This window comes from Bos grunniens, chromosome X, assembly GCF_055505025.1.
Source record: "Bos grunniens cultivar Pamir isolate PY7600 chromosome X, Bosgru_T2T1.0, whole genome shotgun sequence".
In the NCBI taxonomy this organism is placed as follows: Eukaryota; Metazoa; Chordata; class Mammalia; order Artiodactyla; family Bovidae; genus Bos; species Bos grunniens.
Window position 1 is genome coordinate 140,855,239 of NC_141194.1, and position 17,994 is coordinate 140,873,232.

General features: G+C 39.5%; 1 protein-coding gene and 1 pseudogene across 20 annotated transcripts in view; one reads left to right on the forward strand and one right to left on the reverse strand.

The window, feature by feature from the left end:
* The window catches only part of LOC147341495 (uncharacterized), a 786,153-nt gene that overhangs the window by 559,291 nt on the left and 208,868 nt on the right, over nucleotides 1-17,994 (reverse strand). For 8 of the 20 annotated variants that reach the window (XM_086387341.1, XM_086387337.1, XM_086387338.1 and 5 more), the window contains exon 3: nucleotides 17,537-17,727. The exons of 11 other annotated variants lie outside the window; for them this stretch is intronic. In XM_086387341.1, the coding sequence (XP_086243467.1) occupies nucleotides 17,537-17,727 (191 nt within the window). Of the gene's footprint in view, nucleotides 1-17,536; nucleotides 17,739-17,994 lie in introns of all 20 variants that reach the window. One more of the 20 variants, XM_086387346.1, reaches the window with a different exon arrangement.
* LOC147341498 (CD2 antigen cytoplasmic tail-binding protein 2 pseudogene) lies at nucleotides 14,142-14,700 on the forward strand (annotated as a pseudogene).

The window sequence follows — 17,994 nt, forward strand, 5'->3', positions numbered from 1 at the left end:
AGAATGGTAAGTAGAATTTCTAGATAAGACTGATATGAAGTGATGACTATGATGTGTACTAAATATTAATTTATGACAAAAGCAAAAGTATAGGGGTAAGAATATTATGAACATTCATGTTGTAAAGGAACAACCCATAGACCACCAACAAGAGGCTTACTGCCAGGCAAAATTATTAAATCATTGAAATATTTCTTTGATGCCACTATTCACAATGCTTTAATCCATTTCTCATCTCTGCCCATTAAAACTTGCTCTTATTAGGAAAGAACCAAGGGTACAAAGAACTGAGAACAGCTTCAAATGCTACCTCACTCAAGGAAAGAGAAATGAGGGAGAGAAACATTTGCTGGGTCAGACATTTTATATATATCATCCCATTTCTTCTTCACAAAGCCATGTGATTTAGAAACTATTATGCCCATTTCACAGAGGAGAAAACCGAGGCCTAAGGACATGAAATCCAAAGCTTATCAAGTTCCAAAGCCCACATTCCTTCTGTCATAACACACTACCTCTCTCCAAGGAGAAGACTGTATTACAATAAGGACAAGAGCCTTAAACTAAAAAAAAAAAAAAAAACCCTAGAGATTAAATTATATAGAGCCCTACACAAAGGTGCTAGTGGTAAAGAACCCTTCTGCCAATGCAGGAGACACGAGACTGGGTTTGATCTCTGGGTCAGGAAGATCCCCTGGAGAAGGGAATGGCAACCTACTCCAGTATTCTTGCCTGGAAAATCCTATAAACAGAGGAGCCTGGCGTGCTATGGTCCATAGGTCACACAGAGTTGGATATGACTGAAACGACTTTGACTGCACAAACACTACACACAGAGAGACATAAATAAGTATATGCAGAAACTAATAAAACTTAAATCAGTCTTGTAGTCTAGTTAACAGTATTATACCAATGTCAGATTCCTGGTTTTGAAATTATTCAACAATTTTATGTAAGATTAACATTAGAGGAAGCTAAGCAGAGTGCACAAGAAACTCTCTGTACTATTTTTGTAACTTCCCATGGTCTTTAATTATTTCAAAATAAAAAGTTATACTTATCTCTCAGTAGAGATGAATAAAAAATAAATCTCTACTAGTGTTGACGGGAAGGTAGCATCCCCAGTCCCTTTAGTTCATACCATGGAAGTAGTCATCAACTCTGCTTCCATGTAAGGTCAGCCTTGGCTGCCGGAAATCTACTCTGGTTGTACAAAATAGATCATTAGATGGAAAACAGGGGCCTTTTTCCCCTTAGCATTGATGTGTAGTGGAGCTCCAGTTCTGATCAAATTCTTTCATAGGGATGTCCTCCCAAAAGTATCCTCATTTCTGTATCTTGCTGGATGTATATGTCACCATCCATGAAGCCTAATATGTATGAAAGTGCAAAAGAGATGGGCTGGTTTCACCGGATTCTTGTTAGAGACAGTGTGATGTTATAGGAAGAGAATCAGCCATGGAATCAGAAAGACCAATTCTACAACTTTGTGATCTTGAGCAGTGTATTTAACATTTCTTAACCTCAATTTTCTCTCTGTAAAATTGGGGTACAAATCTACATAATCATATGAGACAATGACTGTCAATCACAAATTTAATATGACTAGCTTTCTTATTATTAAACACTGATGATTGCTTTGAACAGAAGGTTTACTGTCCTGGATACTTCACACTGTATGTGGAACAAGCAAGTGACAACTCAAAGGCCCCTTATGAGGTTATTTCACCAGTCCACATTCACAAATCTCCATGCAGAAATGTGTTCAGCTATTTTCCATGGTCTGAATTTGCATGCAGATATATTTCAGCTTCCGGCCCAAACTCTGTGTGATAAAATTAATCCTTGGAGCTGCTGAATTATAAGGCTGGAGGCTTCCACTGGAGGTCCCAGTGTTAGTCATAGCTCTGAATTTATGAACTCATAAAACATTAACTGCATTTCTCAGTGATTTGTGTCTGATTCTGTTTTTCACACATGATTCGTAAGTGAAGTATGCTATCCCCAGATGACATCAGTGCCCTGATAAACCTATAAAATTGCTCTTGTGTTTAATTGTCCTCACTACCTAGAAATATAAAAACTGAATGATATGAAGATGAATAAACAATCTACACATTTCATACAACTAGTGGTTTCATTGTCCTATGCTGGAAGAGTATGAGTGGGCCAAATCCTGACATTAGGTAAATGGGCTCTATTAGCAGGAGTCCGAGTAGGATGACTAGGCTTTCCTGGTGATCCCCAAGGAACTTTTATTTTCTTACAATTCCTTTAAGGATAGTGGTACACATTGTTTTGGGGAATATTGCTATCAGTATTTGCTGTAGTGAAGGTTAATCATCTCTCAGACCAGGACCATGGTAACAGGTAGGCAGTACCAAATTTCACAAAGCCTTGGCTCTGACATATGGATGGCAAATAAATACATGAAAAAATGTCCAACATTGCTCATTATTAGAGAAATGCAAATGAAAATTATAATGAGGTATCACCATACACCAGTCAGAATGGTCATCATCAAAAATTCTACAAACAATAAATGCTGGAGAGGGTGTGGAGAAAAAGGAATCCTCCTGCACTGTTGGTGGGAACATAAACTGATGCAGCCATTAAGGGACACAGTATGAAGATTCCTTAAAAAACTGGGGATAAATTTACCATATGTCCCAGCAATCCCACTATTGGGCATATACACTGAGAAAACTACAACTCTAAAAGACACATGTACCCCAATGTTCATTGCAGCACTATTTACAATATCCAGGACATGGAAGCAACCTAAATGTCCAGAGACAGATGAATGCATAAAGAAGTTGTGGTACATTTATACAATGGAATATTACTCTGCCAAAAAAAGGAAGAAATCTGAGTCAGCTGTAGTGAGGTGGATGAACCTAGAGCCTCTTTTACAGAGTGAAGTCAGTCACAAAGGGAAAAATAAGTATCATATATTAATGCATATATATGGAATCTAGTACTGGAAAAGAGTACTGATGAACCTAGAAGAGAATGGACTTGTGGACACGGTGAGGGAAGGTGATGGTGGGAGGAATTGATGTATACCTGTGGTGGATTCATTTTGATATTTGGCAAAACTAATACAATTATGTAAAGTTTAAAAATAAAAAAAAATTAATAAAAAATTAAAAAAAAACAACAACAAAAAAAGAAAAAGTAGCATTGACATATAGACACTGTCATGTGTAAAAGAGTTAGTGGAAAGTTGCTAAATAACACAAAGAACCCACCCTGGCTCTCTGTGATGATCTAGAGTGGTGGGATGGCGGGGGGGTGGGGGGGGAAGGGAGGTTTGGAAGGGAAGGGATATATATGTATATGTATATATATAAATTATGACTGATTTGTGTTGTACATATGCAGAAACCAACACAATTTTGTAAAGCAATTTTCTACCAATTAAATAAATAAAACAAATACTTTTTTTAAAAGATATGCAAATACTGTGCAAGGCTGACTTCTTCAAATAGAACAGAGACAATTCTTGTTTGTGTATTTGGTCATCAAATTCAAAAATGGCAAAAGGACAGAAATGAATCAAGTATTAAGGCCATTGCAGCCTGATACAAAGCCAGGGTCAGGCTACACAATCCCCATGGTCATAAAAGTCACAAGCATAAAGAATTTCCCAAGAGCCTGGAATGGGGAAAAGAGAGGAAGATAAGGAAACAGACAGGAGATGGGAAGGAAGAGAGGGTGAGATGTATGGAAACAGTAAAAAGGAAGCAGACAAAAGAGGAACCTAACAAAAGGGGAATAGAGCACTTCAGAGGCCTCAGGCAAAGTGAAGTAATTCCCAACTGAAGGGCCAGACAGCAAAGCAGCATAGGAATTCAAAAGGACAGATCAACCTCCCTCAAGCGCCTTGCCATATAATCTGCCAACTAAAACAGGAGAATTTGAGGGATGAAAAGAGGATCCCCTTAATAATTATGCCATAACTACAGGTACATATTGGGTTTATCTAGGGCAGACTGGGATGCATGGTCAATCTTCCTGTAGTTCAGTTCAGTCGCTCAGTCGTGTCCGACTATTTGCGACCCCATGAATCGCAGCATGCCAGGCCTCCCTGTCCATCACCATCTCCTGGAGTTCACTCAAACTCATGTCCATCGAGTCGGTGATGCCATCCAGCCATCTCATCCTCTGTCATCCCCTTTTCCTTCTGCCCCCAATCCCTTCCAACATCAGAGTCTTTTCCAATGAGTCAACTCTTCGCATGAGGTGGCCAAAGTATCGGAGTTTAAGCTTTAACATCATTCCTTCCAAAGAACATCCAGGGCTGATCTCCTTTAGAATGGACTGGTTGGATCTCCTTGCAGTCCAACGGACTCTCAAGAGTCTTCTCCAACACCACAGTTCAAAAACATCAATTCTTCACCACTCAGCTTTCTTCACAGTCCAACTCTTACATCCATACATGACCACAGGAAAAACCATAGCCTTGACTAGATGGACATTTGTTGGCAAAGTAATGTCTCTGCTTTTCATTTTTTTTTTTTTGTAATAAAGTTTTATTAAAGTATAAAGGAGATAGAGAAAGCTTCTGACATAGGCATCAGAAGCGGGCAGAAAGAGTACCCCTCTCTGCTTTTCAATATGCTATCTAGGTTGGTCATAACTTTTCTTTCAAGGAGTAAGCCTCTTTAATTTCATGGCTGCAGTCACCATCTGCAGTGATTTTGGAGCCCAAAAAAATAAAGTCTGACACTGTTTCCACTGTTTCCCCATCTATTTCCCAGGAAGTGATGGGACCAGATGCCATGATCTTCATTTTCTGAATGTTGAGCTTTAAGCCAACTTTTTCACTCTCCTCTTTCACTTTCATCAAGAGGCTTTTTAGTTCCTCTTCACTTTCTGCCATAAGGGTGGTGTCATCTGCATATCTGAGGTTATTGATATTTCTCCTGGCAATCTTGATTCCAGCTTGTGCTTCTTCCAGCCCAGCGTTTCTCATGATGTACTCTGCATATAAGTTAAATAAGCAGGGTGCCAATATACAGCCTTGACGCTGTATAATGTAATCTTCTTGTAAGCTCCTCTCTGATCAGGCTTCTACCTGCCTGCCTCCTTATCCTACTCTGTGAAGCAGAAGCCAGCTCTCCTAAGAGCAACAGCCAACTTCTTTGCCATGAAGGAGCTCCTGCCCATGTTGCACTCATGATCCCTAACTGATTATTTCAACATCCAAGGCCCACTGATAAAGAACAAACACCAGACCTCACCACCACCACCACCTTTTCATCCACAGAATTTAGTGCAGCCCTGATTGGACAGTCACGTATGGTCCCTATACTCTGAACATTACCTCTGGGAAAGGAGTAAACCAACAGACTCATTTTCCTTAGGAAATGTGCACAAGATGGAGAAGCTCTATAGTCAGCAAAAACAAGACTGGGAGTTGATTGTGGCTCAGATCATGAACTCCTTATTGCCAAATTCAGACTTAAATTGAAGAAAGTAGGGAAAACCACTAGACCATTCATGTATGACCCAAATCAAATCCCTTATGATTATACAGTGGAAGTGAGAAATAGATTTAAGGGACTAGATCTGATAGATAAGAGTGCCTGATGAACTATGGAATGAGGTTCATGACATTGTACAGGAGACAGGGATCAAGACCATACCCATGGAAAAGAAATGCAAAAAACAAAATGGCTGTCTGAGGAGGCCTTACAAATAGCTGTGAAAAGAAGAGAAGCGAAAAGCAAAGGAGAAAAGGAAAGATATAAGCATCTGAATGCAGAGTTCCAAAGAATAGCAAGGAGAGATAAGAAAGCCGTCCTCAGTGATCAATGCAGAGAAATAGAGGAAAACAACAGAATGGGAAAGACTAGAGATCTCTTCAAGAAAATTAGAGATACCAAGGGAACATTTCATGCAAAGATGGGCTTGATAAAGGACAGAAATGGTATGGACCTAACTGAAGCAGAAGATATTAAGAAGAGATGGCAAGGATACACAGAAGAAATAATCAAAAAAGATCTTCATGACCAAGATAATCATGATGGTGTGATCACTCACTTAGAGCCAGATATCCTGGAATGTGAAGTCAAGTGGGCCTTAGAAAGCATCACTATGAACAAAGCTAGTGGAGGTGATGGAATTCCAGTTCAGCTATTTCAAATCCTGAAAGATGATGCTGTGAAAGTGCTGCACTCAATATGCCAGCAAATTTGGAAAACTCAGCAGTGGCCACAGGACTGGAAAAGGTCAGTTTTCATTCCAATCCCAAAGAAAGGCAAAGCCAAAGAATGCTCAAACTACCACACAATTGCACTCATCTCACATGCTAGTAAAGTAATGCTCAAAATTCTCCAAGCCAGGCTTCAGCAATACGTGAACCATGAACTTCCTGATGTTCAAGCTGGTTTTGGAAAAGGCAGAGGAACCAGAGATCAAATTGCCAACATCCGCTGGATCATCAAAAAAGGAAGAGAGTTCCAGAAAAACATCTATTCCTGCTTTATTGACTATGCCAAAGCCTTTGACTGTGTGGATCACAATAAACTGTGGAAAATTCTGAAAGAGATGGGAATACCAGACCACCTGACCTGCCTCTTGAGAAACCTATATGCAGGTGAGGAAGCATCAGTTAGAACCAGACATGGAACAACAGACCGGTTCCAAATAGGAAAAGGAGTACTTCGAGGCTCTATATTGTCACCCTGCTCATTTAACTTCTATGCAGAGTATATCATGAGAAACGCTGGGCTGGAAGAAGCACAAGCTGGAATCAAGATTGCCGGGAGAAATATCAATAACCTCAGATATGCAGATGACACCACCCTTATGGCAGAAAGTGAAGAGGAACTAAAAAGCCTCTTGATGAAAGTGAAAGAGAAGAGTGAAAAAGTTGGCCTAAAGCTCAACATTCAGAAAATTAAGATCGTGGTATCCAGTCCCACCACTTCATGGGAAATAGATGGAGAAACAGTGGAAACAGTGTCAGACTTTATTTTGGTGGGCTCCAAAATCACTGCAAATGGTGACTGCAGCCATGAAATTAAAAGACGCTTACTCCTTGGAAGGAAAGTTATGACCAACCTAGATAGCATATTCAAAAGCAGAGACATTACTTTGCCAACAAAGGTCCGTCTAGTCAAGGCTATGGTTTTTCCAGTGGTCATGTTTGGACGTGAGAGTTGGACTGAGAAGAAAGCTGAGTGCTGAAGAATTGATGCTTTTAAACTGTGGTGTTGGAGAAGACTCTTGAGAGTCCCTTGGACTGCAAGGAGATCCAACCAGTCCATTCTAAAGGAGATTAGCCCTGGGTGTTCTTTGGAAGGAATGATGCTAAAGCTGAAACTCCGGTACTTTGGCCACTTCATGCGAAGGGTTGACTCATTGGAAAAGACTCTGATGCTGGGAGGGGTTGGGGGCAAGAGGAGAAGGGGATGACAGAGGATGAGATGGCTGGATGGCATCACCGACTCAATGGACATGAGTTTGAGTGAACTCTGGGAGTTGGTGATGGACAGGGAGGCCTGGCATGCTGCAATTCATGGGGTCGCAAAGAGCCAGACATGACTTAGCGACTGAACTGAACTGAACTGATCAGTTTTGTTTGGTCAAATTTGATTTATAACAAGATCTCTTATTTACTATCTATACTTTGAAGAGGAAATGTAAAACTACTCTTCTGTCTAGTGGATAAACCCCATAGTCCAGGAACGGATAATAGAGACAACCTCTCTCCTGATGCTTATAAGGACTGTGGAACCCAGTCTCTAGTGACTGTCATTTCGTTTCTTGTCATAGCTCTTTGCTTAGCCCTCCCAAAGTGATTTTCACCTCCTACATTTTTTTTCCCTAAAACTCCAATATAGGTTGTTCTGGCCTGTTGCTTAGACTAAAGTGCACCAATTGTCTTTCTGCTTAGTCTTGATTGTCAAGACTCTGCTATTTCCCTTTTTCTGGCTTCTGAGCACTACGTTCTGTGGCAAGTTCATGTGACTGAGCTTTTTTTCCTTAGGAGTTCTTTTCCAAGAGACTCTGAGGTCCTTGATAAGAACTGACTTTTGGCAAATGTGCCTCACAGTCCTTCCAGATGTACCCAGAGATGCCCAATTAGTAGAGTAATACCAGCTTAGACTTCAACTGGGACTATTCACTACACTTACAATAACTCTACGTCTGACAAAGATCAAGGGTTATCTTTTTACAGTTAACTGAGACTGAGAGGGTAAGACTTACCCAAAGGCACACTGTTGAGAAAGTAGAGAGGCAGAACTGTATTCTAAGGGTAATTTGTACTCACCAACAGGAAAACCAACCAAAAAAAAAAAAAAAACAGTAAATTTTGTACAATAAACATAATAACAAAATCACTAAACCAATTGTATGCAGATAATTTAGATATTTAACATCTTTGTATCTTCACTTTGACCCCAGGGTCTAATCATTAGTAGATGTTTACTACATATCTGTCAATTGTCTCATGGGTATGCTGACTACAGCAGGGCCTTATCTCATGTTAAACATTTCACAACAGACACTGTTCGGGTTGTCAAACTAAATATCTTCCTTTAGCTTCAAACAACTCACACTGAGTGCCAGAGATGCATTTCATAATCAAAAATGAACCCAGAAGTGGAGCATTTAGAAGGGTCCATTAGAAGCATACCAGGGCTTGAAACCTTCCAAGTACAGAAGGGAAGTCATGCACATATTCATCCCCCAAATAGCCTCACAGCCCAGAGCTAGCAAAAACTGGTAAGATACTCTAGGATAATGTGCAGCAATTACACTATCAGTCTTTTGTTAAGACTATTAATGCACCACCTTTTCAAAAAAAAAAAAAAAGCATTGGAAATCCAAGTCTCTGCCAGCTTGTGCCCATGGAAACAATTCTGCCTGCAGAAATTGTCCCACCAGGGAACAAGATAGCATAGCTCCAAGGTGCTTCTCCAAGCACAGTGTAAGTTCAAAATGACTTATCTCGCCCTACAATTCACTAGTGGCCCATAATTTGACCATTTTCTTCCCACAATCACTCCTTTATCCCCTAAGAAAGGGAAAAAAATTAAACTTTAGACCCCCAAAGCAAGGGAAATGATGGGTCAGTCTATCTGAACAAAAAATAAGTGATTGACTGGCTAACTTGTTCTGCGATAGTGGCAGAGGGGAAGGATTTATTGCTCGTCTCAGGCATCCTTCAATCTGACCTGCAAAGTGAGCAGATGTAAAGTAACCTTAGCTTGGTGCTGATGGTTCTTTGGCTCAACTCCAAAGCCACTTCCATTATTTGCATTTTACAAACAGGACACACACCTGTCTTTGCCATACCAAGGTCACTCAATATCGAGACCATTAAATCCTCTCTAAAATAAAGCCCCATTAGCAAGACTAATTAAACAATGCCTGAATACACTAAGCAGTGCTTTTGCTTTAGAAATGCTTTTTCACTGTTCTGGCGCTCCTTAGCAGAAAGCTAGTTGTCAATAAGGAAGAGTGTTTGCATCATTAGGTTAAAACCCTTCCTTCTCCTCCTTCAACACCCCCTGTCACTTACACACACACACCACTACCACCATAAACTTAGGTCTAGACAAGTCTGGGAAAGACTTAGACTTTAAGATCTAGAGTTTGGTTTATTGCAGCAGTTAGCATTTCAGCCTATAAAATGCTTCTCTCTCATTTTCTAGCACTCCCTATGAACCGAAGTGAGCTCCCATTCCATAATTCCACAGGCTGCGTCATTATGCATGGCTCACAGTACTTTAGGGAAAAGGTGAAATGTAAACAGTTCCATCCGAGCACACATTATCAAACAGAGCCTGCAGTATGGGCAGGTGGTGGACAACCTTGGACAGGACATCAGTGTTTAAGGTGGAAACTTCTCCCACAAAATATGGCAAGGAAGGAGGAAGAAGACAAAGAATTATACCCAAAATCTCATAAAGCCAGGGCAGGTTAAATTCTTACTGCTGGTGTCACCCTGTGTCAGATTTTGACAAGATAAAAGTAATTCCCTTCAAACAAAATTTTGACATACAGGAAGGAGGCTTCTCTATCTACCTGACACCAATACAAGTAGGACTAGACCATCCTCGTGTTGTGACATGATGCTCTTAATTTTCTATGGCTCTAGTCCAGTCAGATTGATCTCAACATATACTGCCTGCAATGGAGAGTAGCAACATTTCATTCTATTGCTCAGGAACTTTTAATGAGTTTAGATAAAATGAGAGTAACAGGACAAAAAATAAAAACAATGTCAGCCACCAACTCTCTACTACCCTACTTCCCAGGCAATTTTAACCCTTCACTATTTTATTAAAGTCACAACTAGCCAGATAATGCTCAATAAATAACATTCATTCCTACCTCTGTGACTTTATTCACTCTGGTTCATACGTCTTCCTTTCAAAAGTCTATCTTGCTGCTATATTTAGTCTCTCTCACCCTCTCCATGAAGTCTTCCTTTCCCAAACTTCTGGGGTAGTGGTTTTCAAACCTTAGCATACCTCAGAATCCCCTGTAGGGCTTGTTAAAACTAAGATTCCTGAGCCTCACCTGCAGTTTGAATCAGAAAGTTTGAGGCCTGAAAATTTGCATTTCTATCAAGTTCCCTGGAATGATGCTGATGCTGCTAGTGGTTTAGTATATCTAGCACTGGACTGTGTATTTTATATATTGTCATTTATTGTTCTTCAATTGATTTATGAACATATTATATAAGATTTTATGCTGGAATAAACAGAAAACCCAATGCAAACTGACTTAAACAAAAAGTAGATTTATTTTCTCACTTAACTGGATCATCCAGATATTGGTTGACCCAATACTTCAATGATGTTTCAAGGACTCAATTTCCTTACATCTTTCTGCTCTGACATCCTCAGTGTCAGCTTTATCCTAAAACTGGTTCTTCTCTTGGCAATCATACAGTTGCCAGCTACGATTAAGACTACATATTTCTTATTAATCTCCAAAGGGACACACAGACATCTTAGCAGTATTCCAAACAAAAGAATTAAAACTCACCCTCATTAGGTAACCTGAAACACATAGTCTATGAAGGACAGGGGTCGATATAACGAGGAAAATTTGAGTCTTGTTAGGAAGAGAATGTATCCTGTAAAGGCACCCAGCAAATGTCTACTACACAACTCAGCCAGAGTATAAAATCAACTAGGGCAGTGATGGCATCATCTGTAGCTCTTCTACCACACAGGGAACATTCAATAAAGGGATGACTTACTGCTTTTCAAAAAAAAATTCTACCAATTGATCGGGATATAGCCTTATAATATAGACAATCACTTAACTGAGTTCTGTTCCAGATCAACCAACTGTTTGTATTACACACAAAATATGTTGGTAAGAGCATTCTGTATTTTTCTTATATACATCTACATAAGCAAGCAAGAGTTCAGACTTTTATGTTAAAATGGAAAAAAAATTTGTTTACCATGAAAATACCTAATTCTCTATTTTTAAAAATTTTATGGAAGTACAGCTGTATAGGAAAGTGACTCAGTTATACATAAATATTCTTTTTCATATTCTTTTCCAATATAGTTTATCACAGGATATTGAACATAGTTCCCTATGCTATACAGTAGGACCTTATTGTTTTCCATTCTATGTGATAGTTTGCATCTGCTAATCCCAAACTCCCAATCCTTTTCTTCCCATCTAATTCCATTTAAAATTAATTTTTTATCCAAAACATTCATGAAAAACTAACTCCACGACCTCAACCAAAAGTTTGGGGTCTGACGATGAGGGTAGCTCTTATGGCCATGTACTATTGTAATTGTTAGAAAACTCTATTTTATATATTGAACTAAAAATCAGTTTCCTTAGAACTTTAACTTATTGATCTTCATTCTACTATTAGGGGCTATGCCAAACAAATCTTTCTTAGGGTACTGCCTGAACCTTAGGACATATGTTCGAATGTAGGTGTCTTATACACTGGAAATTAACAAGAGCATTTTTCATATGCTACTTCAAAGAAAAACAAATTTGAGAAAGCATGGTAAGTGGTTATATTAGTTTCCTGGGCTACCATAACAAAATTCCACAAACTAGGTGGCTCACAACAAAAGAAATGTATACTCTCACAGTTCTAGAGGCTAGATGTGCAAAATTAAGGTGTTAGCAGGACCATGCTCTTTCTGAAAGCTCTAGGGAAGAACCTTTCCTTTCCTCTTCCTAGTATCTGGTGGTGGCCTGCAATTCTTGGCTTTTCTTGGCAGCATCACTCCACTCTCTGCCTCGATCATTACATGGTCTTTTTCCTGTGCTCCTCTTTTGTATCTCTGTGATGGAAAAAGAGTCAAGAAAGATTCAAAAGGTAAGGACTCACATCCACCACTGTTGGCTCTGAATGGCTCTGAAGATGCAGGAAGCAGGCCACAAGCCAAGAAATGCAGGTGACCTCCACAAGCTGGATTGTCTATCAGCTGATAGCCAACAAGGAACTGAAAGGAGATGAATTCTACCAATAATCTGAGTAAGCAGAAAATGGAATCCCCCCAAAGCTTCCAGAAAGGAATCCTTCAGGAAACTTTAGTCCAGCAAGAGCCTTGTCAGACTTTTGACCTACAGAACCATAACATATTGAATTTGTGTTGTTTTAAGGCACTAAGTTTTTGGTAATTTGTTATAGCAACAATATAAAACTAATACAGTAGGTTAATAATAGTTATTTTATTATCATCATCATAATCTCTACCACTACCACCCACAGACCAAAAAGACATTAAGTCTCAGAATGATTAAGTATTATTCTTAAGGTCACATAGGTAGTAAGAAGCAGAGCAGGAATTTAAACAGAAGTATGCCAGACAGCTGAGGCCATGTTTATCACAATGCATCCCAAGAAACAGTGAGATCCCAAAGAAATAAATCTTAGAAGAAATAAAAATGACATTATCCCTGTGCATCTCACAGAGCATTTACAGTGATGCCAATAAATATAGGCAGGCAGATTTTCTGATCTTTGAAAATATCTGACTTCAAAAGCAGAGTTGGCTTTTAGAATAACTTTAGAATAACTATAGCATGAGCAAATGTTTATTTGTAAACCTTCTCTCCCTTTCTTTTCCTTAATAACTCCTTCATCCCTCTCTCCAATATCCAACCAATATAAAATATCTTCACAGAGCAAATGGCCAAGAATAGACAAAATGATCCTGAAAAGCTGAGGAGATTTGCTCCCCTCTCCAAAATCTTAAAAACTTATAAAGTGACACTAACTAGGATGAGATAAGAAAATAGACCGATGGAATGGAGAATCCAGAACATAAAACTTTGCATATATGAAAACCAGATATATGACAGAGTTAGCCACTAAAGATCAGAAGGGAAATAATGGACTCTTTTATAAATGGTTCTGGGCCAACTATTTATATGGATGAAAAAATAAAACTGAATCCCTACATCACACCATATAAAATCAGTTGCAGATCAATTAAAGAAGGTTTCATTTGAAAGGTGAAGTTTAAAAAAAAATTTTAAGGGAAAATATTTTTTAGGATCTCAGGTTAGAGAAAACATTCTAAGTATATCAGTAAAATGCCTATCATAAAGAAAAGACTGATAAATCTGAAGCATCGAAATTGAGAACTTGTGTATCACAAGACACCACAAAGTAGTTAAAAGGCAACTTATAAACTTAGAGGAGATGAAATTAAGTCATGTAACTGGCAAAGAATTAGTATCAGAAAGACATGAACAATCCCTATAAATAGGGAAAACACAAATTGTGCAATAGAAAAATGGTCCAATGATATGAACAGGTTTTTGACCAAAGAAGAATTCTAAGTGGCCTATAAAACATGGGCTTCCCTTGTGGCTCAGCTGGTAAAGAATCCGCCTACAATACAGACCTGGGTTCGATCCCTGGGTTGGTAAGATCCCCCTGGAGAAGGGAAAGTCTACTCACTCCAGTATTTTGGCCTGGAGAATTCTATGGACTGTATAGTCCATGGAGTTGCAAACAGTCAGACACAACTGAGCGATTTTCACTTTCTTTCACTTATAAAACATGAAAAGCAGGTGGTGGGTAGGTGGCCTGGATGCAGCCCTAGAGAAAACCTCTCTCCCTTTCTTCCCCCATCTTTTCCAGACCCTTAGTTTGGGGACAGTCCTTCTGTCCAGTCATGCCAAAGAGGAAAGTTACCTTCCAAAGTGTGAGAGATGAGGATTAGGAGGATAAAATCAGTGTCCCCAAGAAAAAATTAGTGGACCCTGTGGCTGGGGTAGGGGGTCCTGGGAGCCACTTCGAAGGCAAACACTCTTTGGACAGTGATGAGAAGGAGAATGATGATGAAGGGTCCAGCAAATATGACATATTGGCCTCAGAGGATGTGGAAGGTCAGGAAGAAGCCACACTCTCCAGTGATGGAGGTGTGAGGATCATACTCTTCAAGCTGCAGGAGGAGATAGAGGAAGGTCACTTTGAGGCTGATGGCAACTATTTCTTGAACTGGGATGCTCAGATCTGAGACAGTTGGCCAGACAACATTGATTGGGTGAAGATCAGAGAGCAGCCTCTGTCAGACTCAGAGGATGATGACAGCTTGGCCAGATTCCAATGAGCACCCAAGCCCTACTGGAGGGAAGTCTAGAGCTGATGTTGCTAAGAGAGACAGTGGCTGGACACTGAGGCATCTGGGAACTTGAGGGGGAGGCAAAGGGGGCAAAACGCGGGCTAGGTAGCCCAGTTCCCCTCATGAAGGCTACTTTCAGGATGGGATTTATTGCTGGAAGCCGGATCCTCCTCGTCACCAGTTCTAGAAATCCAAACAGACTGACTTTGACCTCTACATCTGAGCCTACTGAGGGTGGTCCCTTCTTTCCTGGACTTTGTGGAGGAGGCTCTGGCTGTGTCAGGCAGTGAGGATGTTGGGGCCCACTTTTCAGTCAACTTCCTTTTCCCAATAAAAGTCTTTAGCTGTGTGTTTGGAGGGGAAACAAGAAAAGCCGCAAACCAATTTTAAGCAGAGAAACACAAAATAAAAACATAATGATATGAATTTTACAACAAAATTTATAATAAATTAAAAGTCTGTTAATAAACGTTGGTGAAGATGAGGAGTAACAAAACTTTTACACTCTGCTGATACACTGATATGAATTCTTTGGAAAAGCTGAATATGCTTATTCTCTATCATCAAGTAACTTCCTCTCCTATACACATACCCTAGAAAAATTCTTGAACATGTACAAGAAACATCTACAAGAATGTTTCAGGGAGGGAGACTCAAGGAAGGAGACATAGGTATACCTATGGCTGCCTCGTGTTGATATATGTCAGAAACCAACACAATATTGCAAAGCAATTATCCTCTAATTAAAAATAAATGTAAATAAAGAAGAAAAATGTTTCACAGCAGCATTTATAATGCCAAAACCTGAGAACAAACCACTTACTCATCAATAGGAAAAACTTAAATTATAAAATATGTGTACAATGGAATACTGAAAATGAATAAAATACATGCAATGACATAAAAGGATCTCTGAAATATACTGTTAATGAAATAAAGAAAGTCACAGTATTATTCCATCCCTATGAAGTGAAAAACATGCAAATATAAACAATATCTTTATAAATATATATATATATACACACACATACATATGTATGTGATTTTTAAAACTGAAAAGAGCAAGAGGACAGTGAACACACAGTTCGGTACAGTTCCTTCCTATCATGAGGGTACAGCAGTTTTCAAGTGCACTGATAATGCTCTATTTCTTAAGCTAGCTGGTAGATATATGATGCTCATCTATTATTCTCCTGGATATATGACATTTTTATAAACATTTTATACATCAGTTGAGAAAATATGTATTTGAGAAGCGGTAGTCAAACTGTGCTTCATTGAACTGCCTAAAAGATGACTATAGGAGGGGGCAAAAGGATGCCAGAGGTGTGGGAGTGTTAAGGAGGAAAGACTCAGGACTCCCCAACTCTGACTTCACTCAGAGCAGCTGCAGCCTTCTGAATATAGAAAAAGGTTTGAAAACAACTTCAGGTAATTTGCAAAAAGAAGGGTGTGCACTGAGTCACAAGGTCCCCTTGTACACATATATTTGCTTATATATTAGCTATTTGGCAGAAGGCCAAAGAAATCAAAAGCCTAGGTAGCAGTTTGGCATATTTGGTCATGTTAGTTCATCACTCCCTTTGCAAAGTTGTTTTGTAAATAAGAATGAGAACACTTATTCTGTACAGTATGAAATGAAACTCTCACAAGAAGGGTGAGCCTCACTTTACAGTAGACTAGGTTCCCAAAAGGAGAGTACAAATGACATTTCTGTATAACCAGCTCTATCTTTCCACAAACAAATATGATCATTTCTAACATGATTTGTATCCATCTTTGAGTAGTTGTCACTACTGATTTAAACATACAAATATACCAAGAGAATATAATATTTAAAGAAACAAAATGAGAAATTGAGGGATATGGGAAGGCATTTTATAATGTTACAAATCACGTCCCTAATTCATCATGGCTTTTAACTTTGAACTTTCATGTTTAAATAAATGCTCTTATATACAAATACTTAAAGGATTCTGTATAAAAAGGATTTCCAAGTCCTACTGGATGACCTTGTATTCAGTAAAGGAACCACTCTATATTGTTCATCACAAACTAGTGTACCAATAGTGCGGGGAGATTCAGCAGTGTGTGACAAGATTTGGCGCATATCCTGGAACAAATTCCTGGGACTTCACTATTACTCAAAGACTTTAGGGGCAGGGAAAGATTCAAGTGACTTAATTAAGTAATCAAAAGCAGTATTTTTATTAAAACAAACATTCTTAAAAAGAAATCTATATTCATATAGTATTCTTATAATTTTAAAGTACAACTATTCAAAGGAATGTCTTACTTTCAAAAGTACTTAGAACTCTGCCCCTCTTATTCTCACAGTTAAAAGTTTACTCTTCTCTCCCATTATGGGTTACACTGTCAGAGAAGTTTGAGAGGCTAAATCTACAGCATCCAGGCTTCTGCCTTCAGGTACTACTGCGCTTGCACATGCCGTCATGTACATGCATGTTTTCCTTTTCCCCCATTCCAGATTAGTCTCTTTTTCCAGTTAAAGGCTGGTTCCCCCGCACCACTCCATCCCCACCCCGCGCCCCCAAAGCATAACAACAGAAGCCTGCTGCTGCTGCTGAGTCATGTCATTTGTGTCGGACTCTGTGCGACCCCATACACAGCAGCCCACCAGGCTTCCCCGTCCCTGGGATTCCAGGCAAGAACACTGGAGCAGGTTGCCATTTCCTTCTCCAATGCATGAAAGTGAAAAGTGAAAGTGAAGTCGCTCAGTTGTGTCCAACTCTTCATGACCCCATGGATTGCAGCCCACCAGGCTCCTCCATCCATGGGAGTTTCCAGGCAAGAGTACTGGAGTGGGTCGCCTAAGCAACCTCAGAACTGAAACACTTCAAATATTCACTCTCTCCTTCTGCTTGACTTTCTCAGTGGAACGGAAGTAGGTAATAAAGGGTAAAAATAGGGTGAGCTTGACGTACTTTTACTTCCTGTGGTCAGCAGAGTACAGCGCATGCGCTCCCTGGGCCAATAAGGTTCACTTCCGCTCCTCTTGTGCTGTTTGAGTGGAGTCATGGCGGACGCAGGGGGACGCTCTCTTTCTTTTGAGGAGAACCAGTATGATTCCACTGGGGGCGAATCTTTTCGAAATGAGCCAGAATCTGTTGAAAATCTTTTTTGGGACTTTAAAATAAATATTTTAGGTAAAAAGGATGAAACCGTAATATATTTCTGTGACAAATGCGAATTACCGATTAGAATCTATGGGCGGATGATTCCATGCAAGCATGCTTTTTGCTACTCTTGTGCTATTTTACATGGAAAAGAAAGGGATATGATGTGCCCAGCCTGTGGTAATTCTGTGCAGAAAATTCAGAAGCATAGTCAAGGTTCTCTCTTTGTGTGTAGCACTGTTCAAGGATGCAAGAGATCCTATTTA